Source organism: Centroberyx gerrardi, chromosome 23 (genome assembly GCF_048128805.1).
Source record: "Centroberyx gerrardi isolate f3 chromosome 23, fCenGer3.hap1.cur.20231027, whole genome shotgun sequence".
In the NCBI taxonomy this organism is placed as follows: Eukaryota; Metazoa; Chordata; class Actinopteri; order Beryciformes; family Berycidae; genus Centroberyx; species Centroberyx gerrardi.
Window position 1 is genome coordinate 18,009,040 of NC_136019.1, and position 26,111 is coordinate 18,035,150.

The following is a 26,111-nucleotide window of genomic DNA, read 5'->3' on the forward strand; positions in this document are numbered from 1 at the left end:
CACAGAGGCTCCGGGGGAACGTCAGCTTCCGGGTTTTCTGTCTAACACCATCAGCCTTTTGAGATCCGACTCCTCATAGACCTATGTATTTTTCCATGGGCTGATTGAAAACCTGTTGTTGTCTTGTCTGTACTTTTGCACTTTTTAATTGTAAATCTTTTACTGTATTTTTTATTACTCTGTAAAGCACTTTGAATTGCCGCAGTGTATGAAATGTGCTATACAAATAAAGCTGCCTTGCCTTGCCTTGTTATCTGGCTTACATCATGATAATAAATCAGGTGAAAAGGGGAGCTGTCCTATATATAGGCTAGAACAATGTTTCATGGAGAAGACTGTTGAACTCTAGGTAATGGAAAGGAAAACTGCACTTCTATAAATTTTACAGTCTCAAGACGTACTGACCTTAAACACATACTAACCTGAAATACAGTACCTTTTAATTTAAAAAAAAAGCATTATCGATATATAGATATGCAGTATCTTTTAATTCACCAGGTTTATAAAAGTTGGTCCAAACCCACATGCAAGTGCACTGTGTGGACTTGAGGCTCTGGTACAGTGGGTCAGAGGTAAAGAATGTTGTTTGTATTCACAAAGGAAGGAGGCTAACAAAACCAGTACTGGATTGCGGTGGAATGGGGTTCATCACGTGTGCTAATTACTCCATCAGTGACATCACTGCCATAAGATCTGTAGGTGAGTGACTGCAGTCACCTGACTGGAGCACCTGAATGTTACATGAATCCTCCTGCTTCATAGCACACTACTACTACTACTCTTTCTCTTGCAAACTCATTATAACCTTAAGGAAAGAAGGTGCTTCATTCCCTTAATTCAACATATTAAATTTACAATTACTACTGATTGTCCTCCACTCTGAAAAATACACAATACACCAAGATTTTGGGATATTAGTATCAGTCTATTGTATACAGATTACTGCTCTTGGGGCAGGAATACATAGAAATATACAACAAGCTGATACTACAGTAGCAGGATTTATGCATACAGTACACTATCCCTGCCCCAAGAACAGCATAACTGTATACAACACTTCTGAGTAAGTAAAACTCATATGAGCACTAGGGACACACGGATAGTTTCGGTGTCTATGTTCTTTCATTCATGCAAGTTGACCAATGGGACAGTCTACCAAAATGGTGTATTCAATTAAAAACTGTCACACTATCAATGACTTGACAATGTAGAAGGGAGAGAATCACATGTACTAATAGCCATCATCAGTGACACCTTTATTATATGACCACAGTCACCTGACTAGAGTAGCCTACCTGAACTTACAAGTAAATACTATCATGACTGCTCTGAATCATATGTAACCGGTAGAGTTACTAGTGTGGGTGGTGTTGGCAGACACACCCACTCCCTCAGACTTCCACAATAGGTTGCTGGGAGATCTATGGTTGATAGGAGACACAGCAAATGTTTGTGGCCACTGAGGTAACCTCCACATTAGTTCATCCCACTTAGTGTACAGCATGTGGATGTGCTCTCAACAGAGCAACTAACAAACTTTTTGTATTTTGTAGGATGTCTGCCACTGCTGCTTTGCCTTGTTCTATTTTGATTTTGTTTTTTATCAATTGTGTTAGTGTATATCCACCTCTGTAAAGCGTGGCGATCACCAACATTTTGGAGCGATCCCGCGGCTCTGATTCAGTAACTGTAACAGTTGTAATTGTTGGCGCCTCTAGAGTGGTTGCGGCCGTACTTGCTCTGGGGTGGTGCGCAGTATAGCGGCTCCTTATTGCATGCTTTCCTGTAGTGATAGTATTAATTGATCACTTTTTCCTTTGCAGTGTATGTGTGGTGTTTCCAACATGAGTGGTGTTAGCCAGAGTGCCCATTAATGCCAGTGAAATCCCCCCCCCCCCCCCCACTGCAGTCGGCCTGCAGCCCTCCATTGGCTCAACTGAATTGTAAATTGTTTGGTAACTGTGAACGTTATTTTACGCTTAACTGCAAGAGAACTAGGATATTAACTTATGTGTTAACTACTTTTAATTGTGATGGATAGGTGAAAATAAATTCTACGTCTTATTGTGAAACTCATGTCTCTGTCTCAATTCTGCAGAATTAACCTGTGTATGTGGAAACCCTCTTTTGTTGGTTACAAGTTCAACCAGCTAGTCCTTTGGGTGAAAGTCCCAAGGTGGCGTAGTCAACCTATCTGGCCTATAGCTAAGATTTAGTTGAGCCGTTCCCACGGCCCGGTCACACATACAATGGTGTCTATGGTTCATTGCAGACACTCTCACTTCCTCAATCACACCCCTATTATGAAAGAAGGTTATCCATTCCCTTAGTCTGTTAGAATTTACAATTCATTATCAATGTTGGCACGTCCACAAGGTCATTTTCTACATGCAGGAAACAATATCAGTTAATTGGACTAAAAATAGTAAAATAGGAGAGAAGTGATTTTGGGACGAAGCAGTATAGCTAACAGATGGGTGTAGATGGGAGAACTGAGAGTAGGACGAATCTCCACAGTGCTGATGATGAAAACTGCTCTTAAAAGGAGCAGCTATACACTCCACATTATTGTTGTGTCAGGTGTTGCATACTGGTCCCTCAGCAGACCATGAAAAATAATCTGGCAAGGTCCTTCCTTTCAGTCATTTTCGGTAATTTGCCACGTAATTAAATTTTCATTCTCAGTCATTATTAATCACAGTTTCTGTGTGTGTGGCAGTCTAGCCACTGGAGGCAGTTTGAGCAGCTGGCAGATGCCGTTGCACTCTGGTCCATGCTGCTCCTCCAGGAAGTACCTGAGGCCCCTGTTGGCAAAGTTGGAGGGGCCTCTGGGGGTCTTGCTGGAGTGTATCTGGGGGTCGGTCAGGTAGGTCAGCCCTTTGCCGTTGGCTGTCACCCACCCTGTGAACAAATGAAGCAAGACGATGCATTCAGAGATATACACAAACTAGTGATTAATGCTGCATTTGCGTCATGTGGGAATAACCACTGGAATGACTTGGAACTGTTTATGTGTTCAAACTCATTTGATGCCGTCGAGATGCCATGAAGATGAAATGAATTTCTCATTACCTACATTTGACTCCTGATTTCCCTGTTGGTGATGTATTCAGAATTCAAGAATATGGAGAAATCACCTGAAAGTTGATGTGTGGGGTATTTTCAAGTAGACAGCTTGAATATACCGTCTTTCTATGAAGGTAAATATGTTGCAAAATGCGAGAGCTTGTAGACTTGATGTGAGAACTTGTAAAATACGATGTGAGAACTTGAAGAACAAAAATGAATGTGAAGTCACAGAAAAAATATTCACAAAGGTGTAGATTGATATTTACATGAATACAATGACAGCTGCAAACTTGTAATCCAACATTTACTTATACTTATTTATTTTACTTGAGTCCATTTTCCAGTACAACCACAACTCCGTGATTACAACCTCTCGAATCGGTCACTGCAACGTCGCAAATGTGCTCTCTATTTACCTTCATATCTTATCTTATACATGAATGCAGCATAAGGCGGGGAAAAATCAGTCCACAATCAGTGACTTCAGTGACACATACACACACACACCTTGTAGGTCCACAACAACCTCTTGGCAGTCAGAGAACAGGTAGGTGAAATGTCCGAAGGCAATGCCGTATTCTGTGGCCTGGAACCTCTTGTCCTTCTTCACAGTGTTGTTGGTGAGTTTGACAAAGTCTCCAAGCATGTAGGGCTCCACCGTCACGCAGCCCACGATCTCATCCTCATGCAAGATCTACTCAGCCACAAGTACAGCAAACAACAGAGAAGGGGAGCGTCATTTGAAACGTGTTTTGACGTTTGTCGTGACAAATTGTTTGTGCTATTACAAAGGGATGGGCGGTATAATTTGCTGTAACCCGATTGCTTCATTATTTCTGTGCATTATGCATTATGAAATGTGATGATAGAACATGGTAATAAGTGTTTTGTCAGTAGTCAAATTACTCAGTAAGTATTGCAGTCTTATGAAAATCAAAGATGCATGTTCTTTTGTGTAATTCATACAGGGAAGAGCAGAGAAGACAGATATTTTGGCACTAGGCTATTATTTGTATCATCATTTTCCCATTTCCACAACTCATAGTACCTTCTAGACTAATAACCAAAAGGATATTGGCTCGATCTGCAGTACTGACAAGAGAGGGTAAGCTGACAACTGGAGGGTGTGTTGGAGTGTTACATTCGTATTTCACTACAGCCAAAACTGCTCCAAGAGCGCTGCAGGCAACCCTGTCTCTGAAGAAATGCTTACGCGTAGGGGGTGCTATTAAAGTAATCTTGACGAATGAAGAATCATAATTTTAATGAAGCATCTGTCTTCTCTGCTCTCCCTGAATGAATATAAAAAAAGGAAAATGCATGCTGCTTTTTTCGTGGCAACCATATTCATTTTGTCCACTTTGTCTTATGGTTTTAGCCTCACCAGCAGCGCCTCGGAGGGAATGAAGAAGATCTGAGCCATGACTTCCCTGTCGTAGAGGCTCTTATTGAATTCAGTCACATAGTACTGCGCTGTCATCTGCCTCTCCACGTCTTTCAGGTGGAACTGCATTTCCTTCGGCTTCAGGTAGTCTTTCCCTACATAACTGATGAGGACAGAAACACTTAATACATGAAGTCACATGGACACACTATATGTCAACCCCAATCCAGCCGAATGAATCATGTTCTGTTGACACCTACTTGCTTAACCTTTCCTCCTGGTGTAAAAACTGCACCCATAATGCTGCTCTCTGCTTGCCCTGCATCCCCATTGGCTCTCCGACGTAAACGCAGGTCTCCCTGGCTGTCCACAGGCCTGTGGCCCTGGAGAACTTCAAATGGAGAGCACCTAGTGGAGATACCACCCAGAGGTGAGCAAGCAGTTGCAATCAATGTTTCCATCACCCCTGAATACGTGGGTGGGTTTCCTGGTATAGAAAAGCCGCCAACCCACCAAGAAGTATTTAAGTTTTAGTGTTGCACCATCTAAAAGCCATTCCACATAGCCAAGAAAATATTTGTGGAGGACAGAGAGACATGTTGTATTGATAATGAAGACTTTGCGACAACCAATTGCATTTGGGAATTAGAACTTACTGTAGGCAATTCTGTACTGCTTGAGTTTGAATTGTGTCTTGTCACTCTGCAACCTCTTCAGCAGACATTCATGACAAACCCCGGCCAGGAGGGCATGGTAGTCCTGCTGGGTCAACAAATACCGTCTCTCAGGGACACCGCTACCCACAATGCTGTGCTTTAGGCAGCTGTAGCACAAGGGGTTCTTCCTGTGAGTGAGAGTCACTTCTTCAGGCGAGGTGAGTTCACTACGTGGGTGTCCGATCTCTTTCGCCTCCAACATCTCAAAGGAACTCTCTGAGGAGGTTTCAGTGGAGGCGCACTGCTCTGGGACAGATTGCTTAAGGTTTGGCTGTGGGGTTGTGTAAGGGTTCTTGGCAGCAGGCTCAGGTTCAACGGGAAGTGAGTCCATCTCAGTCTCTGCGTTTGGGTCCGCATCAAAGGTCTGCAAAGGTTGAGGTTTGGATGAGGCTCCGAATTCCCCTCCAGATGTGGCGCTTGTGTGTTTGGGATCATTGGCTGAATCGCTGGTTTCGGAATCGAGTGTCTCCATGAGGGAAAAACTCTCATCTGAACCTAAGGGCTTGCTGCCTAGACCGGTTCCTGGTTTTGATTGGCCAGTTGGCTGAGGATTGCTGTTAGTGGGTGAGATTTTCTCCCATGATGACTGGGAGCCAAAACTGTCATTGAGCGAGGTGGAGGATGTTCCAAGAGTAAGTTGGGACAAGGATTGGGTCGCTCCTCTCGTCCCTGACGGTTTCTGCGATCCACTGACATCAGGGATCCAATCGTCCTCACTGCCCAGTGTCTCTATTGCAGCCTCTATCACTTCAAACTTCTCAGAATCGCTTCCAGTGTTGGAGGAGGAAGTTACATTTGTTGAGGGTCTTGGGGCCGTCTGGGAACTGACACCAGTTCTGTGACCAGCGTCGTCTCGCTTCTTGTTTTTATCTGTGGATTCTAGAATGCTATCAGACCCATCATCATCATCGACCTCTGTTGTCAGGTAGCTCTGATTGCTCACATTTGCCTTAGGTGTATTGGCACAAACACTGCTCCCTGTGTAGCCACTGCTGCTGGGGCGAGGAGACCCTGAACTACTCAAGGAGAGGTTCTGCCATGAAGAGCCGAGGTTATCAGTGCTTCCTAGAGTGGTACAGAGGTCCAACATTTGAGGTGGATGCGTGGCGGATGAATTTGAAGCTTTCTGTCGTGGCTGCTCTCCCATAGGTATATCCTTCGGCACTTTACAGTTTTCAGTGGTACACTCTGTGTTGAGTGTACCAATGGTAGTCCCTAATGCAGTTATACATAACCTCGCTCCATCTGTCCCCTCTTTCTTCCTCCTACAGTCTGCGTCTGTGGTTTCACACAGTGACGCATGATACTTCTGGAATCTCCCCATGATCTGGGAGAAACCACCCAGAGTGAAATTTACTGGTCTGTCTTTAATGTTTCTGTAGCTATCAGGGATAAAAGACCCCCTGTCAGGATTGGGGAATGGCTCCACCTGCAAAAGACGCTTGACTTGGGCTATCAGATGCATGATCTCAGCACAGAGGCCGTCTCTCTCTTGGCTATTGGCATTGCAGTAGTCATAGAAATGGGCGAGAGCTTTTTGGCAAGCTTGCGTTGCCTGGGTCAGCACCTCTGCAGGGGTGCCCAGCCACTTGTGAGTGACAGTCAGGGAATAGGCGGCCTTGAGGAAGGTATGTAGCTCCTGTTTGCTGGTGACCAGCTCGCCCTCCGCTTTGGTGAGCAGGCCGATTTCAAACGCCTCTCTAGCCTGCAGGAGGAAAGAGCGTCTCTCAGAGGAAGGGCACTCCACTGAAAAACTGTACGATAACAAGCAGGTCCCCTGAGTTGCCTGGGAGGAGTGAGAGAAGAGTTGTTTGTGAGAGAAGAGTGAGAGTAATTAAAGGTGCAACATGAATTTTGAATGAATGAATGATTTTTATTTTTGTGTCATACCACCTAAATGGCCCATCCCACATGGGATTACATGACACACATTCACAACAACATATAAGACACAGACTTCCAGGTCGCTTTAGCAGCATAGCGCAAACTTCTGCATGATTTCAGAGCCTTCCATTGATAAATAATCAAAATCTTCTCTGTTGATCTTATTAAACAAACTATTCCTGTAACCACGATACAAGGAGCAATATAAAACAAAATGCATTTCATTTTCAATTTCATTTCACCCACATAAATGACAAAGCCTATCCTCTTCATCAGCGCCAACATAATGTCCCGTTTCCAAATGTAAAGGCAATATTCCAAACCTGATCTGGGCACATAAGGATCTTTTCCTCTACAATAAATAATAAATCTGCAATAAATAACATTTTTACTGTTTTACTTTCATTCTCAAGCCAAAAATGCAAATGGCAAAGCAGTATTACTATTACAGTTTTTGCATGGCGACATATTACCTCTTCACTAGAGGTTTCTGTTGGCGCTCCGCTCTAATTAGCTAGTTTTCTTGTCGCTATTGGGAAAATATGACTTATTATTATTATGTCAATTTCAGGCCACAGCAAACTATGCCAGAGACCTGTCAATGTTAATGCAATGTCTTTGCTGACAGATGCTGATAAAAGTCATAGATTACTTAATTCCCCTTTAATTCCTCTCACATATAATTTATTCCATTGAATTTCCCCTCCACATGCACACAACTACCATAAAGTTTAACAAGAGTGTGACAACTTACCACATGAGTCAACACAAAAAGTGAAGTGTATTGACTGTAGACCACCGCTATCTTAGCTGCCTCGGCTGCTGAGAGGAGACGATGACTCTGGTTCCCAAGTGAAGACTGGTCCACAAACACACACAGATATTACTACGGATTACTAAACACAGTATACAGTAAGATATGTATGAAAAAATACAAGAAACATAATGTCAATCAGACTTACTAAATCAATATCTGGATTAGTCCTGAAAGCATGGAAGTCTTCATCATTCATAGATACCAATATGTTGGCCAGTATGCCAAGAGACATTCCAATGCCCTGTGAAATAACAGTGTGTTAACTGTGGTGTGCATACTGAGTAGGGATGGGATGATATATTGAAATTCAATATATCGCAATACAAAAATGTGTCAATACGTATTGTGGGGCAGAAAAATGAATCGCGATATTAACTCCATTTCATTCTGCTGTAGTAATCACAAATGAGACTGAAGCTCCCCATCCAAATTACATTATTTGCACTTTGTAATTATGTTTTTAAATTGTTTATATTATAGCAAGCCAATGCCATCGCTAGAAAGATTTGTGGCTTTTTTGAAGTTGAACATGAAGTTGAACAGTTGAACATGAAGAAAAACAGCATTTGTGGTTAAATAAATGTTAAAAACATATATATTTTTGAGCTTATAAGATTGTCACTGTACTGGTGTTACCTTTTTATCAGGTTGAGGAAGAGCGTAGTAGCCGACCAGAGATGCCCAGATCAACTCTGCAGCCCCCAACCACAGGCCTGAAACAGAGCAGCATGTTAATAGGGAACGCATGTAGAGAAAGAGGACCTAACTATTTTCTCTCATTCTCTTTCAAAAGATATAATCTTACCTAGCTTCTGCAAAGCCAATCCGCGCACTTGAACACTGACGGCCTGCACCAGAGCCTTGTCGCTCTCAGAGTGGTACACCCAGCAACCTGTATGGAAAAAGTTTCTTAGTCATTGAGCTTGTGCTATATAGTCCAGCAGTAGAGAAGAACCAAAGGAACCTACCTGTGGCCCCGCTATTGTTAATCAGACTGCTCAGTATGTATTCTGCCTTCTGCAATTTTCCTGTGGGGAAGACGATGATTATGTTCACATTTTTCCGTCTCCGCATAAGCTAATCAAACAAAGCATCTTACATACAATAAAGCTCAAGGCAAAGTAATCTTATTTCCATGCTAGAAGTTGGTATCAGTGTGATTATAATGTCCCAAACAATGGTCGGTGTTTCCTTTGCTAGTTTTTGTTTATTTGATTGTATTTCACTTTATCCATTACTTATCCAGGGAATGTTGACTGAGAACCCTCCGCCCCCCCTTTACCGGAGTTCAGGTAGACCCTGGCCTGCCGTATGACCAGCTGCGGGGCCACGGGGGTGTCAGGGTGCCGCCTGTGGAGCAGCTTGGTGATCTTCAGCAGCCGGCTGGACTCGTCCGTCCAGTAGAGGAAGCGGTCCACTAAGAAGACCACCGCCAGCGCCCAGCTTGCCTCCTGAGCCACGATGGACGCTTTCAGGAGAGCCTGGCAACACAGCAAACCAGAATGTGGTTGCCATTCTGCCACCCGTACCATTTGTGTTGCAATTTAAATGACCGATTCCAGATGTTTGCTGTGTGATTATTACCAGTAGCTGAGGTAGATGCTGGCTGATGAGGTCGGTGAGGTTGGTCTTGTCCTTGGCGCTGACCGACTGCTTGTACTGCCACTTCTCCGGCACGAAGGGCCACTTCATCTCCATGGCTTCCTGCAGGAGAGAGGCCAGCTCTGCACACAGCGAGTCTGCAGGGAAGGAGAGCCAGTGGAATATCTTGAAACTAGCAACTTTACCTGCCATTGCAGTGAGATCATTTGACTTTTCCAAAGAGAAATCTTCAGTGAGGGCATTGGGAGGGCAGACTGACTGTGTTCTATTGAGTGAAGGAGGTTTTATTAACACTGCCCCAGCTCGTACCATTGAAAAGCATTAAGTAAACTCAGAAATCCCTTCAGATTCCTCCTGACTGCCTGTCTAAAGGTAAAGCTCTGACCATTTTTAGTTGCCTTTGTCCCTTATTCTCAATACAGACCATGTGTGTGCAGAGTTTATGTGAGCATCACTCCCTCACCAACATCTCTGATCCTCACCCAAATCTCAGTCTGAGCTTCTCCCATGCTATATCTCATATAAAAAGTGATCAAATGGCGCCATCTAGTGTCTCACCTCGGTACCTGCAGTAGCTCAGCCTGGCTGCCTCGCCAGGCTGGGTGGGCTGCTGAGCTGTTGCTGCCCTGAGGCAATCCTCCAGCAAGACTCCCACCTCCTGGCTGTCCATGCTGCTAAGTAGATGTTGTCGTTGTTGTTTGGGGTGAATGGATTTCCTCCCTTCCTGGCCACATTACTCCTGTTTTTGTAACTGGGTGATTCAGGGAGGAAAAAGAGGAAGGAAAAAAAATCCCCAGGTGTGATCAGACTGCTGTTGGGAAATGATTGCACAACTTTGTACTTGTACATCATTAGGGTGTGCTATGGAAAACTTTGACATATATATTTTAAAATATACACAAAACTGCCCAGAAAATACAGTATATATAGGCTCTTATTTTGGATATAGCCTACTTCCATACATAGACAAAAAATGTATTCCCAGCGTCCAACATATTTCAAATGATTGTCATATATATGTACAAATCATTTTTTTAGGCATATCTATTTTGAAACATATCTCAAAACATATTCTGGAGTATATGTGAAATGTATTTTATGCAGTTTGGTATGCAGAGACACCACAACTCAACTGATGTAGTAAAGGCAGTGTGTCCAAGTGAAAGATTTATATTTATGGCAAACACTTCAAATTCTGTACTGTATTGTAGAAGATGTACATTCTCATGAAGCAATGTCTCAGGTACAAATCACTATAATATCATATAGGATACACTATAATATCCTATAGTGTGTCTGTGGTAGTCTATAGTGAGTTTATAGTGACCTTACTGTACTTTATGGTACTTTTTATGACCTATAGCATCATTACAGGATTTTCTGTGTTATCATTTTGACCTATAGCATTTCCATTATATTTTAAAGAATAAACAAAAACTACTGTGGTGGAGGATATGTTATATAGCTGTTACACCAAGTGACTGGACACAAATGTTCCATCAAACACTAACTGCAAATGTAATTTAAAAACCGGGTTTCACTTTCAGTTTCTCATCTGAAACGTCAACAAGTGTCAGTATGGAAATTACAGGAGGGTTATGAAGTGATTATCTCCCCGTGGTTAGGTTAAAGGTTAGCCTTATGATGCTGTTAGTTTTGTTAATATTACGGAGATAGGAAGACTACTTTTCATATATCAACAGTAACAGCACGTACCGTGGCTTCAGGCTCCCAGCTGCTTCCTGGTAGGGCAGAAAAAATGAGATGCTGCCTTCAGGTCCTGTGGGAAATGTCGCAATTACGAAACCTTTCCTGTACACCATGAGGTAATCATTGAAGTGAAGGGATTTTGATATAAAAATACAAGAAAATAAGAATGTTTTTCAGGTTTTTTTTTTCTCATTTCATTGTGACCTTTGGTCACTATGAACTTGCAATGCGGCACCACAGATATTAACAGGCTGAGAGAAGGAGATGAGAAAACAACAATTCTAAAATGCAACACTACATAACATAACTAATGTAACTGTAACTAATGTAAATTATTATATATTATTGATACAATATTGCTTATTCAAAATGTATGCATGTGTGTATGTGTGTGTAATAAATGTGAATTATTTGATGGTTAGCAATAAAATAATATTTAACTAATATTAAATAATGATAAATTTACTATTTAGTAAGGACGGTTATTCTAAAGTGTTACAAAAGCACTTGAATGCGCGACAAGCCTTTGGCTATATATTTATAACTTTGAAAGTGGGAGTTAGGAGTTTATGAGCAGCACTTTAAGGCAGCATTAGAATGGGAGGGTGAACGCTTCAGAATATTCCTACCTGATTGGTTCAATGGCGAGAACTGTATTTGAATGACAACGGTGTATGTGTGTGTGTGTGTGTTTAGTGCTGTTATGGTGTGCTCGTGCGTGTGTCTGTATGGATGTGCGCGCGTTCACAGCCTATGGATGTTTAGCATGCTGTTGGATTGGAAGTCCCTCAACCAAAAAAAAAATTATACACTTACTAAAAATACGATATATCTTTACCACACAACAGATGTAATGTGCCAAAACAAAACGACAAAGTAGCTGTTATCATGTCTTACCATGCATGTATTGTTAACTGTATGTAATAAAAGCATGTGAGGAGACGCTGGTGTTGCTGTCATACTACCAATAGGCGGGACTGTGGCTCTGCAGTGTGATTCTGCGCTTCACAGCTGGAACATGAGCAGTAACGGCTGGCATGCGGTCCAGCTGCGACCAGATGACTGGGCTGCCTCTGCAACACTCACGCACAACTTGTATCCGCGTGCGCCACGGTAGGTCTCGTGCGCGTTCTTACGTGTTATTGACTTGTGAAACGCCCGTGTAGGCTCTTCCGCGGACCGTCAGTTTCACCTCCCAAAGGACCCGCGTGCATCCCTCCTAGTGAGTTCACATGGGTTTTGATCATTTGCGCCTCTCGCCGCAGCCACAGGACCCGGGTCTCGCCACTCTCCAAATAGGCGGTTCGAGTTTGGTGGCGATGGTGATGTAACGCTTTGCATCGCAGCGCACACCACTCCACAACTGTTACCAGAGCTTCGCTTTCCCAGAGCATGGGACTCTTCAAACTCTGAAGGTAAGAAATGAGCGTGTAACTTGTCTGTTAGTGGGGGAAAAACTGAGCCGATAGAGGCCACTTGTGCTCATTTTGGACATTATTACGCATGATGAGGTTCGGATGTCTTTCTTCTTCGGCTGCCTCACTTATTTTAGAAGCAGCGTGTCAACAACGGTGGGATACCGCATGCATGTCTAAAATGTGATGAATTACGCACACATGGCTGGATATAATATGCCTGTAAACGGCGCATACTGTATCAAGTCTTGCAACACGAGTGAGAATCAGGCACAGACTTGCTTGCTTGCAACATTTAACCACAGCAGTGCCAGGGTGAGAATTTTTCACGTTGACTCATACGGGAGTAACGGATCTGCTTTACTGTTTTCGTCGGGAAAGTAGCCGCAGCTATTATATTCAGACTTGTAAAAGTGCTAGGATGCAGAATACAAGCTGCCAGCTGCGTGTGTAATGGCTTCCAAAGGTCTTCAGTTAAGGTGCCAATTACAGAGCGGAGACATCAGGGTGGCAGCATTAGTGCATTGTTAAGTTTGACAGGTAAACTATCAGTCTGTCTCCCCGGCCCTCTCCCCCTCATAAACAACCAAATGACTCGGTGTGCAGAAATGAATGGCACTCATACGGTATCTTTATGGGTAATAACAGGCAACTTAGGCGCAGTAAAGCATCACATGGCACTCAGGTGCTGTGGGGAGCTGCATCAAATAAATACCTGCATCGTGGCGATATGAATGTGTCACAAGTGGAATTGCCTGGACATTTTTGGGAGGGAGGGAGTGTGTGTGTGTGGCAGGGGGGATTTAGGGGAGAATTAGGGCTGGGCGATATATCATATAATATCGATATCATGAGATGAGAGTAGATATTGTCTGGGATTTTGGTTATGTAATATTGTGAACTTAAATGTTGCTTCTTCCTGGTCTCAAATGCAATGTGTTACAGTAAAGTGATAACATTTTGTGAACTTGTGTGTATTAGCCCCTTCTGGCTGAGTAAAATGAACAATGATTCCCTTTACCTGCTCATCATATCCACATTACTTACTACTGATTACACATTACTGATTACTAATGATCATTACTAATTTTCAAAATTTTCTTGTGTGTAAATATTTTATGAAAGCACGAATACTCATCCCTAACATATCATCACATTATCCATATCGAGGTATTCGGTCTAAAATACAGTGATATTTGATTTTGTCGCTATCTTCCAGCCCTAGGGTGAATCAGGGAACTCTCTCTTTATCCTGCGTTGAGTGACGTGGAGGCACGAGATACCCATCTAATGACCTGCAGCAGCCGCACTGCTAATAACAAATGAATACCTGTATGTATTTGCCGTGAGTGTAGGGTTACCTGCTGGGCCCCGTCCCAGCTTTGTGCGACTCGGCCTTGGCTGATGAATAAAACAAGTGAGAGGGTCAAACGTCCCCCTGGCTCACTTTTGTTTTGCTCAATCAGTCGGCCCTCCTCCCTCATTACCTGCCGTCTGCTGATCTGTGCCGGTGGCGGTCTGACTGCTGCAGCTTCCAGGTGATTTTCCTCCCACCGACCGCGCAGCAGCGGAGGATTAGGAGGCGTCTTTGAGCGCTGGGGCCGGTGATTATTTGCTCTGCAGCTCTTATCCGCCCGTGTTCTGGTGTCGGAGCGGCAGGATTTGACTCGTAAGTCGTGTCTGGCTGCCTGTCTGGACATTTTTGAAAGCCTTTACAGCTGCGGTTCAGCAGCACCGTCATGTCCTGGTGGGAGGAGGGAGAGAAGTTACTCAGCATCACTCAGCAGGCTTCAGCTTATTTCAGTGTGGCTGGTGTGGCTGAGATGTTTCTGATTACCTCTACCTGTTTTGAATATTGGACAAGCGTGCTTTGTGCGCACTCAGATCAGTCAGCGATTCAGAGAAATTCAAAGTCAAATGAGGCAGCTGCCAACATCCGCCATCATACATCACCCCGCTGCTAAAACAAATCTGTTGCCAAAGCACAAATCAATGAAGCAATTAGTCTAAAGTCCAATTTGTCAAACGGTGGCTTATTAGCTTGTCAGAAACCTCAAAGTACCCCGTGGCCTCTGTGATCTAATGTACCCAACGAGTGAAGTGCTGCTTGACTTGAAAGGTATGCTGCTTTAAAAAGAGAGGATTTTGAGGATTCAAAGCACCTCCGGAACAGAGGTAAAATAAAGAAAACACCCCCTTCCCCATCTCTATTCCTCCTATTCTCTCTTGCTGTTGCTGCAGTGCAATTACTTCAGGTCTCTGGAGCACCCACCCTTGACATTTAGCATCACGTCCAACACCTCCAGCAGCCTCGTCCACCTCAAGCTGCACCGGTGTCGCACTTGTCAGGAAAGCCGGGGCATAATTGGATCCTTTTGTGAAGGGTTGCTGCTTTATGCCAATAGGAGGAACAGCAACAAATCTGGTAGGAGGAGGAGGAGGAAGAGGAGGAGAGGAAGGAATAAACTAAGGCTGATCAGAGGGGGAGAGGCAGGGAGGGAGAGGCGAAAGAAATCAATCGGCAGGAGAGGAAAATAAAGCAAAAGGGAAAGTAATTACAGAGGGCAGACAAGAGCAGCGGCTCAGCCAGAGGCGAGCTCTGGGTGTTTGCTATCGCCGGGGTGAACGCTCCAATGCATTTTCTGCCTCTGTCCTCTCTCTCTCTCTTTCGCCTTCTCCATCTCGCTTTCCATTTGCTAACCCCTATCCATCCATTCCACCCTAGTTCCTGCGATTCCTTCACCTCATCCCCTGTGTCATCTCTCCCACTTTCCCCTCACCGATGAACTTCCATCTCAGGTCCCGTTCACGCCAAGCATCTTTGGAGTGGTTTATTTGAACTCTGGAGCGTTTTCCTACTTTAGTTCGGAATGTCTGGTGGCACCAAATAACCGCAAAGAGACGCCTGAACGTGCAAGTCCTCTTCAAGAGAACTGTGGAGCGGTTCATTAGGAGTGAGAACGTAATCCAAACCAGCTACAGGAAACGACTCCAAAACACAAGGCTTTCTGGAGACGGATGTTGACATCTGATAGCCAGCTGTTACTCATGCTTGGAAGGCCTAGCATAACAAAATGAACCAATTGATTCAGCTCTTTATTCTTGCGTTCCTAACTTGGTATAAACACCAGAGAAGGTCAGTTACAGCAAAGAGCGCAGACAAGTCCATCATGCTTAGATAAAGTCGCAGGGACTGGAATCAGATTTGTTTTGCCTTTCCCCCTGGAATGACTTGGCGGGATGACAGCTCACCAAAACTCAGTCCAATAAACAGCTACATGTGACTTTTGTTTACAAGCCCTGGTTTGCATGTGTGAGCCTAAATGAACCAAATGCAAAAATGCAACAAAGTGAACTGTTCTGTTATGCTTCGGACCAAAGAAAACGGACCGTAGGCGCGATCGATCGCAAACCCTCAGTCTTCTACTACTCTTCTCTTTTCCCCTGCTTGCCATCGCTCCCCCTCCGAATGTTTGTCTCTCCCTTCTTGGATCACTCTGCCACCCCCCCCACCCCCCTCCTCGCCCCCCAACCCCGTCCCGTGAAAAGGGCCAGAGACCCTGTACAATCTCAGTCTGTCATTGCTGCATGCGCTCTCCTCACCTTTAAAGGCATGGCTGGAACGCATTGGGGGGGGGAGAGCGAGAGGCAGCGGGAGAAATAGACGGGGGGAGAGAGAGAGAAGGTGGAAGCTGGAAAGGGAAAGAGTTGGAGCTATAAATCAAGCGGTGACTGGAATTAAATCAGTCAGGGGGGAAAACACGGCGGTCAATGAGAGAAGATCGAAAACGCTGGGCTTGGCTGCTGGATCCTAGTTGGTGATCAGTGAAGGCAGTGATGCTGATGGCGAGGTCGGGGTTTGTCTCTGCAACAGGTGTTAGGCGTGCCTGCATTTCAGAAAGGGAACTAAGATAAAAAAAAAAAGACTGACTATAAAGCCTGTGGTATCCTGCACCTGCAGAAAGAAAATGTGCATTCATTTACCCTTGTTTTCACATTCGGCCTATGACAATCCGTACACTGCTCGGTGTTTATCTCAACGTGTATGATGGAGACGGAGATGGAGATGCATTTTACAGCCAGTCCTCGTCTTTCACCCTACTTCAACAATAATACAGGAAATTCTGGGGTTTTGTGGTCGGCTTAGGGATGCATGCCTTTTTAGGGAGGAATACATAAACAGGAACTAGCCGCAGCTAACGTGGTTTAGCCTGCGGGGTAATTAACAGGCCGGCTGGGCCAAAATGAAACTCTCGGCATTCAAATAGATCACGAAACTACTTTGAAACTACTGTGACTGCTGTATGAAACCACAGTCTAGTCCACTTTTGACAGGCGCGAGGAATCGGTGCAAATAAACACGGTGCAAAGAGCAAATTAGCCTCCAGATGCCTGTGGTTTGCTGCAGACATTTCTTAGAAAAATGCAATTTCTAGAAAACGGGAGATTTCACTCGTTCGCGGTGTCAAAGCTTTATCGGAAGCTGCGTTGGGTGGATGTTTTCCCGGCAGCGACGCAGCCTTATCTCCCTCTGTCTCTCCATGGTGGGTGGACTGCTGGTGTCCTCTTGTGCCCGCAGGCAATGGAAACTGCCTACATTTGCATTGGGAATTGTTGGCTGAGACCCAGAATAAGAGGGTTCCTTTTTTGAAAATGTAATCATGTGGATTACTCCAACTGGTTACTTTTGAGAACCAGCTGTAATTTGTAATAGTATCACACTCATCATCTAGCAACAAGCCTGAATGCCAAGTTCCAAGTGGAAGTTGAATAATCACAGAAATTTTCACAATTCTCTGCAATCTGATTACTGTGTTTTCTCCAGTAACAGTAACATACTACACCAACAGTTTCTTTGTAATCAGATTACTGTAATCCCATTACATTTGGTAACCGATGATGAGGTGGTACATCCCGCGGCTTCGGATAACAACAGGAAGTGAGACTACTGACTTCAGCACTACAGAACAACAGAAAACAAAGCCTGGCCAAGGCACGCTGAGACCTGAATAGGTTGTTGGCAGGTATAGACTGGGTTTTCACGGTCAGAGACGGGCCCTAATGTATTATTGCCAAAGATGATATGTCACTTTTGCTCTTTTGCACAATACGCATTGCCACGTGTTTCTCATCTTTCACTCATCGCCCAGCGAAGACCTGAGAAGGAAGTGTATGTGTGTGAGGGAGAAAACGTGTCAAATGTAGAGTAAGAGAGAAAACTGCCATTAAAATACATAGAATTGAATTGAATTGAAAAGTGAGAATAAACTAGAGTCCTTTAATATACTTGGAAAAACTCAAAACCCAGTCCATGTGAGGCTGTTTGTGACAATGCAAAAAAAGCACACACACACACACCACACACTCATCCACACACCGCACACACATACCACACACACACGCCCTTCCGTTATTTGTTATGTCGCTGACTTTCACATCTGGTAAAGGACAGAAGTTTGAGCAGGAAGCCTCTGAACAAAGCAACGAAAACAGTCAGGCTTTTACGCAACAGATCCTGACACAATGATATATTGTTGTGTGTGGGGCGGGAGGCAGATATCATAACATGGGCTCCATAACAATATCTTTCCCATACTTTACATATACATCTATTAGGGCTGTAATTTGTGTAACATGTTCAACGCGTTAAGCCTTTCCACTCAGAATCGTAATGTTACTGTATATGTGTAAAGAAGCTCAAATTTCGGAGCCAGATGTGGCACAGGAATATGAATACAAAAAAATATTGTTATGAAGACATTACACTCTGGCAGCTGCTGTGTCCTAGCAAGAGATTGTGAAATCTACATACGTTTTTTTCCCCTGACTTCCCTGTTATTTCAAGTATGCAGCAAAGTACTGTATGTGCTGGCTGCCTCCCTCACACATTCGTCGGAGTGCTTGTGGGACCAGATCCCGGTCAATGTTTTTTTGTTTTTTTTTCTTCTTCTTCGGTCTGTTTTCCATCATGACTTTACCTCCCTGTTTCATCTCTCCATCCCTCTTCACTCAACGATCTCTTTCCGTCTTTTCGAGAGGGCTGAAGTGAGGGAGACAGAGTGAGCGCTCTCTCCTCTCTCTTCCTGCCTGTCTCTCTCTTTCTCTTTATCTCTCTCCCGCCTCTCTCTCCCTGTATCCCTCTCTCCCATCCCTCTCTCTTTCCTCTTACCCTTCCCCCCGTAGAAACTATAGCTGCTAATCTCAGTTTGCAGCCGGTGCCCCCCGACTAGATGCACGTCCAGGGAAAAGGAAATGTGTCCCTTCCTGCTCTCAGTACCCTGTGGTCTGTAAATAGAGCCTGCCAGTAGCCGCTCTGTAGGCCTCTCTGGAGGACTATATCTGTCCCATCATGCAACACCCCTGCTACAACTTCCTGAAACAAACTAAGGGGTGTTGGGCAAGAGATTAGGGTGGAGGGAGTCATTGATATGGTGTATACATTTCAGACAAGGGGTGTGTGTGTGTGTGTGTTCTTGTACTTCTGTCCTCTTGAGTAGCGTATGTCCTCACAAGGATAGAGAGATGAGGAAAATCCTGCAAAGTGAGGACATTTGGCTTGTACAAGGGGCTAGTTTAGGATTAAGAGTTGGGTTTCGGCGTTAAATTAGAGTTATGAGTATAATTACCATAAACAAACCAGACCACTACCAGCCTCTATACTGCATTTTACATTGTGAGCCACCGGGTCAGATTTGGCGGGAAATCTGCTGGATTGCTTTACGGCACAAAACAAGAAGAGGGCGCTGTTCTTCCAGCGCAAACGGAGCTAAAGCTTTCAGAGTTTCTGGCAATGGCAGGTAGTGGAGTTAAAGGAAAAATCTTTATCTTCTTCAGTAAAGTGAAAGAGAAAAGAGGAGAGGAGAGAGAGGCAAAGGGGCTTATGGGAAATGTAGTCTTAAGTTTGAGAAACGCTAGCGCTAACATTTCCACTGGTGTGAGACAGAGGCATCAGACCAGTCATCTCAACCATGGTCTCATGTTTTTTATGGCAGTGCTATCACAACTTATTTGAAAATGATGTGTTGATATTTAAGAATGGTACCGGCTGCAGCTTTAAATACAGGCTACATCTGTGTGTGACAGAGAGGGAGCGGCTACGCTTGTGTTTTTCACTGCCTGCCGACCGCCCGAGTGCTAATCAGAGTGAATAAATGCATCCTTCCCTTTTGGCTCACGGCTATTATCCCCGCAAACATCCATCAAACTCTTTTTCCCAGAATGCCATTGGAAGAGAATATAGAACTTCGATCAATGGCAGTATAGACGCTGTGCATCAGCTTTGGGTAATTACTGCTAGCATGGAAACGAGCCCATTATGGGATTGTCAATATTAGGATGGATATCATTACGTGTGTGTTTGTCAGTGTCTTATCATCTGCCAGTGCAAGTGTCGATTTTAAGACATTAAAAAGGTATTGGAACGCTGCAAAATGTTGGATTTGTACAATGAGATAGCTAATTTGTGGGCTTAAGAAAGCATATTTATGTATTTATTATATGTTTTCCCTTTCATTTGATTCAGAAAGGGAAATAGCATGTTCATACAGAAAGTAATTGTTATTGATCTAGTATTAAATTTGAAGTGAATTTGAATCTGTTGCTTTTCAACAATACCAGTCCTCCAGTCTGTCTGTCTGGGTGTTTTTGTGCTTATACCACACACACCACCACGTCTTCCCATATTGTGTGTGAAGAAGGAAGGGCGCACTGTTATTCAGCCAGTGTGACCTCTCCGCAACGGTGCTGATGAGGTCACGTCCGCAGTGTTGGGCAATCAGGAGCGCAGAAAACAATCGCTGTCGTTCACCTCTCTTAGTATGCATGGATCTGTCCTTGTCCCACAACAGTTAATGAGAGCTCGTCGATTTATTGCAGACTCCTGCATATAATGTTGTTCTATAGTCATAAAAGCACCATTTTTGTCCCTCATTCCATGCTGCAACATATACAGCATGTGGTGCATAAATGTCCCCGGGCCCCACCAAGCCTTGAGATCTATTTCATGCAGTTTCGGACAATTAAATTTTACAGCCTGATTAATGGATGCCTTGGGCCTCTGGCTATTGTAACCTGGAGATATGAAAGGACAGCAGCGAGAAGGTGGCCGTCTGCGTCTGGGGAGAGGATGTGACATTTTCAATGCTCACTAAACCTCCGGCAGCACACTGCAGATTCTGCATAGCCGGGATTGACCGGGCGCCCATCAACCTCCCTTTATCCCTGCTGCGCCCCATCCCACCCCCTAATCTGCCTGATCGATGGCCCTAGACCGGCGTCACCAGGCAACCGATGACACCAAAGCCGCCGCAGTGTGCGCTATACCCAACAATCAATGCGCCAGTACACAGCTATGGAACTGGGAGAATACTTGGCTAAAAAAGAATAGGAAGAAAAGACAGAGGGACAGAGCTTGTTGTAGATGAAACGCTTGCTGAATTCTCCTGACAGCGGCTGCGTGAAGGGAGAGACAATTGTTCTGTGGGTCGCGACAAAGAGCTCCTGTCAGTCGGATGATGAATGGTGTCTTCGACTGGATGGCAAGATGGTATCGGCATCAAGGTGGGCACAGACCGTGCCGCAGTGCCAGACTAGACTCAGATAAAGACGGCAGAGCCTTTTGCATAGGTGGCAGCAAAGAACGCCATCGCCTTTCTTTTTCCCGCACGGCAGCGGTTCAATCGCGTGGCCTCCGAGGCTCGAATGCGCGCTTTCAAAGTGCGGCTCGTCAATGGGGGTTTCGGCGAGGGGAAAGGGCAGGTCCTTGCGTCGGTGGAGAAAGTGAGCACAGGCTGTTCGGAACTCAACAACCAGCCAAAGAGTGAAAAATACAGAAGTGAAACAGATGCCCTTGACAAACATAGCCGTTTCAGCTTAGATTGAATGACTCCCACCATAAGTAATGACTCTGATCGCGTGGCCACATTAGACTCCAAGGTCGCTTTTCCTTCCATTATGTTAGTGAGAGTTGTGTGCAGTAGATCCCTTCTGGGAAAACCTAGTGAGGAGTGACATTAGCGAGGTCGGCTTTTGTTAACCAGATCTCGCTGAACTTTGACAGTGTTGTTTCACAGATTACATACATATTGCTGTATTGCTCTAGCGACCCAAGCGTTCCCTCTCAGGATCCTTCATGTATAAAATCTATAGCAGCGTCACATTATCCTGAATGTGGTCCAGTAGTTTCTCTGTTATGAGCCATCTGTTTCTTTTAGGGATGGGACGATATATCGAAATTCAATATATCGCGATACAGAAATGCGACGATACGTATCGTGGGGCAGAAAAAAGAATCGCGATATTAGCTTCATTTTATTCTGCTGTAGTAATCACATGAGACACTTGACCATCACCATTTCTCAAGCTCTCCATCCAAATTCTATTATTTGTACTTTCTCCATGTTTTCTCTGAGCAGTCTGACCCGATCAAGCCATTCATAAAGGCACAGATTTTGCACTTCACTCTCATGCTTTCACACTCTCTCCCAGTCATCCAGACTTGTCTCTTTTCTCTTTTATGTTAACTGTGTGTTTTATGACTGATTGACGCTTCGGGGGGTTAGAGTTCCCTCTATCGCTCCGTCTCTTCTTCTTCATTTTCCCTTGCTCCCTCCCTCTGCAGAAATGTGTATGTGTGTGGCTGAGACATCTCGCAAAGCCTGTAATTGAGTGTGTCCGCCCACCGCGCTGCAGCACAGACAGCACAGTGGAAGGCTTCATTGTATCAGAATGTGTACGTGCACGTACGCACACGCACGCACACACACACACACACACACACACACACACACCCTGCTGCAGTGTCTCCATCTATTCCCATGCAATCACACTGCCAAACACAGCCCTTTTTTGGCGCAAGTGGGAAATCTCATCGCTGCGCCACAAGTCGCCAAGGCAAACACACATCCTTATTCACCTCTGAACATACACACACACACACACACACACACACACACACACACACACACACACACACACAGACAAACAGATACACACACATACCCATCACACCCTTCTCACACTCTGCCTGGAACAACCGCATTTAAAAGCCATTATCAGATGCAGTCGCAGGGTGCATTATTATGAATTTTGTGGCCTAACTGTGCAGACACTTTCAGTCAAGTGTAACCTCAGTCTTGTCTATTAAGCTCATCAGCAATGAACAGAGATTTCCAGCGGCCTATTTTATCTCCCATTCTGTCAGCAGATCAAATCATATATAACCTACAGTGAAGATAGAAGCGGTGCATTTCACCACTTCATGCACGATAAACACCATCAGGAGGAATGTAGCAATCTCAGGCTTGCTCTTATACCGTAATTCTCAAAGAGAAAGTGTGTGTGCCCGCACCTGTATGTGTGTGTATATATTATTTATATGACTGTGTGGGTACTGTATACACATTGTGTGCAGCGGTGTGTTCATGTTGTGAGTGAGTGACTGGGCATTGGGCTGTGGTTGCCATGGTTCCCCGCTGTGCAGTACTTACTAAATCACCAAGAAAAACCACCAGTGGAATTAATTTGTTTTCTTCTATTAATGCCTCAGCAAAACAGCGCGGTATAACTCGCATCGTTCATGGCCAAATTATGCGTATATGCCTCATGTTTATATAGTCTTTGTGCTAATACGCTACAGACTGCATTGGTGTGTGTCAAGGAGAGATAATAAATTGAGGTTTCCTGCTGAAATTATCAGTTTTGTTCTGCTTGTGGGTTTATATCGATGCCGCTCACAAGCCACAGTGAGGTCAAACTCTACTGTCATGCAGGCTTACTTTTCAACATGCCACCGACAATATAACTCATCTATTTTTGCATCTGTGTGACATGTAACTATGCAGAATTCTTCTTAGGGTGGAAAAGCCTCAGAAACAGCCTTTATACCATCATGGGACACTGAAACTCTCCATTGAAAGCTAGAATGAAATTCTTGAGGTGGGTCAGCAGCTCCTTAAGGCAGGGTGAGGCAGGTTTCACTGCAGGTTTCACAAACTGACACCCCTGAAACTGATGAGTAAAATCATATCCCCAGATATATCAGTCTAAACCAAGTGTAAACACTAGCTGATTATCTCCCTCAACGCAGTGAAGAGCAGCATGCAAAGTAGCTGGCCCTACAACTATTCCAAACATGCGGCAACGGACGCTCTGAATTTCATTTGCCGCCCTCTGCTTCGTAATGACTCTCTTTCACATGCCTTTGATCCTTCCGTTTCATCTTTCTCTCCTTTGTGTTTAGCACACACGTGGTTCTGAGGTCGGAAGAGAGGCAGCGGACCCAAACCAGAGAGAGAGTGAGAAAAGACGGGAGAAAAGACAGAGAGAGGGAAGAAACAATGGAGTCCACAGCAGCGGACCAATCGTCCACGGTGGACGAGCTGGTGGAAGCGTGCGTCCAAGCCTTCGGTTGGTCATTTCAGCCATTTTTTTTCTTCTTCTTTGATTCATATATAGCAGGGGTCTCAAACTCAATTTACCTGGGGGCCGCTGGAGGCAGAGTCTGGGTGAGGCTGGGCCGCATCAGGTATTCCACAAGAAAAGCTTTGTTAAAAAAATTCCAATCTTCTCAAATGTCTTTATTTTTATTTTTTAACACAAAATAAGATTTAAACGTCTTTATTAACAGTTCTTTAACCTCAATGGGTTCTTCTGAATATGAATTGTCCTGAACATGAATGGAACATTGAAGAACATGAACTGTCACTGTTGTGTTTAGCCGACGCACGGAGAACGTCTCGATGCACGGAGAACGTCATTTCTGCTTCTTTTTCCTGTGACAGCAGCACGGCGGTCGGCGGATAATAGCCCGGTAGCAGTCTCCTTTGTTTTTGCGCTCGATGTTCATGTCTTTCATGATGACATGAACACCATGGCATTTGTAGATGGTAGAAAGTACCGGGATAGCGAGCGCAAAAAGGCGACTGCTCCCGGAGTGTTATCCGCCGTGCTGTTGTTACAGGAAAAAGAAGCGGAAATGACACCGTGCTGTTGTTGTTGTTGTAAACGTAGTCATAGAAACAAAAAAAACAAATGACATCATATAGAAATATATGTAGTGTTCATCGTGTGAGGCAATGCAAATAGCGCGATGCAAATAAAAAATAATGACCCACAAATAACGGTGCGACCCTATAATTAGTCCGGGTTACCGGGGACTGTTATCGCCGACGGACAGGTGTCGCTATGTGACTGCAGACTACATTAGGCTACATTGAGTTCCTTACTTTTCTTTTATCCCGCCGCGTACGCATCACTTTGATTTATTTTGTCAGAGAGAGACATATATACGTATAATGTCCCGCTGGGCAGCAACTTAAAAAACTTTTTTTTGGAAGTGTTGTGAACGCAGCGCGCTGGGACGAATGTCCGCGTGTGCCCAATAGAAACGAGGCAGCCAGCCAGGCACGGAAGAAAACTCTCCATGGCAACGCTGCTGTAACTTTCACTCATTGAGAAATGTTTCTCTGCTTGCATCAAGCCCGGTCGATGTCCCACCCCCGAGAGCCATATACCCCACCGTGATTGGTAGGTTCGTTCAGCTCCGCACACAATACTGTAAAGTGCCATCCATATAAAACTCGCGGGCCGCACTAACATTAAACTTTCATATTAAGGTGGGGGCCACAAAATATCGTCTCGCAGGCCGCGAGCTTGAGACCCATGATATATAGAGTTTCAGTCCAAACTGAGATTTTCATATGAAAGAAGTAATAGTCAAAACAAATGATGGTACGCTTGAATTGGAATTTCGAAAGATGTCTTCTAGAGAGGCAAACACAGTCGGAGCACATTGGCGATCCGGCAACAAGTGCAATTTCTCACACACTGACCACAAAAATAGACTCAGATACTATTTGATAGCTGACTGTGAGGACATGGTGTACCTCCCTGATGGTGGCTAACACCCTATTTTCCTATTACAGATGAGAAGGGCGCTCTGAAGGACGCCACCCTCGTCCGAATGTTCCTCATGATGCACCCTTGGTACATCCCTTCCACCGACATGGCTAAGAAGCTCGTGCTCAAGTATCCTTCACTGTGTTTGACTATCAGTTATTAGCCTTTACCTTCCGCTTCCACAGAGATGCATTCTGTGTTTTTTACCACCTAGAAAGCTTCACAGACTGACGATAGAGACACAGAATCAAAGAATGCGAGAATGCTCAATGTGGCTTTGGGACGGAAGTGAATCCGTGACTTTGACCCAGAAGGGTTTAGTCCCGTTGTCACTCTCTGACTGCCTTGTTAAATCTCTTCGTAATCCGAAAGTGGGGGGGAAAGTTTGCAATGTTACGGACGGGAAGGTTGCACCTTGACTTTTGGACCAGATCTCAAGAGGAGAGCTGCACCGCCGAGCTGCGAACAAGAATCTGTCACCTCGTCAAGTAAGAAACTGGTGTCCAAGATGTGTCGCTCGTTTATTCTTTCTATCACCCCTTCTGCTACCCTTCCTCCTCTCTAAACGTTTGTCTTTACTGCTCTGTCATCTCTCTTTCTTCCTCTTTGTCTATTCT

At 44.5% G+C, this 26,111-nt stretch overlaps 2 protein-coding genes across 3 annotated transcripts in view; one reads left to right on the plus strand and one right to left on the minus strand.

Annotated features, from left to right (window-relative positions):
- Nucleotides 1-2,049: 2,049 nt before the first annotated feature.
- On the minus strand, nucleotides 2,050-11,221 carry alpk1 (alpha-kinase 1). 2 transcript variants are annotated; one of them, XM_071924961.2, is made up of 14 exons: nucleotides 11,185-11,221; nucleotides 10,031-10,208; nucleotides 9,455-9,609; nucleotides 9,153-9,351; nucleotides 8,839-8,898; nucleotides 8,676-8,762; nucleotides 8,507-8,583; nucleotides 8,016-8,111; nucleotides 7,808-7,912; nucleotides 5,110-6,955; nucleotides 4,714-4,861; nucleotides 4,454-4,616; nucleotides 3,577-3,763; nucleotides 2,050-2,901 (listed from the first exon to the last, which is right to left on the minus strand). In XM_071924961.2, the coding sequence occupies exons 2-14, from the start codon at nucleotides 10,140-10,142 to the stop codon at nucleotides 2,696-2,698; spliced, it is 3,441 nt and encodes a 1,146-aa protein (XP_071781062.2). In that variant the 5' UTR covers nucleotides 10,143-10,208; nucleotides 11,185-11,221; the 3' UTR covers nucleotides 2,050-2,695. The 2 variants fall into 2 exon arrangements, with proteins under 2 accessions (XP_071781062.2, XP_071781071.2); XM_071924970.2 differs by lacking the exon at nucleotides 11,185-11,221 and having other exon boundaries at nucleotides 10,031-10,291.
- Nucleotides 11,222-12,398: 1,177 nt separating this feature from the next.
- Nucleotides 12,399-26,111, plus strand: part of LOC139931475 (RAS guanyl-releasing protein 2) — a 42,722-nt gene continuing 29,009 nt past the window's right edge. Inside the window, exons 1-4 of the mRNA XM_071924990.2 lie at nucleotides 12,399-12,597; nucleotides 23,837-24,003; nucleotides 25,521-25,623; nucleotides 25,926-25,982. Coding sequence (XP_071781091.1) covers nucleotides 23,934-24,003; nucleotides 25,521-25,623; nucleotides 25,926-25,982 — 230 coding nt within the window. The 5' untranslated portion in view covers nucleotides 12,399-12,597; nucleotides 23,837-23,933. The remainder of the gene's footprint in view (nucleotides 12,598-23,836; nucleotides 24,004-25,520; nucleotides 25,624-25,925; nucleotides 25,983-26,111) is intronic.

Coding starts and splice junctions, on each gene's coding strand:
- alpk1 (XM_071924961.2), bottom strand. CDS start 10,142: ATGGACAGCCAGGAGGTGGGAGTCTTGCTGGAGGATTGCCTCAGGGCA. Junction 8,584..8,675: donor ATTGGCTTTGCAGAAGCTAG/GTAAGATTATAT, acceptor GCTCTGTTTCAG/GCCTGTGGTTGGGGGCTGCA. Junction 6,956..7,807: donor TTTTTGTGTTGACTCATGTG/GTAAGTTGTCAC, acceptor CACTCCTCCCAG/GCAACTCAGGGGACCTGCTT.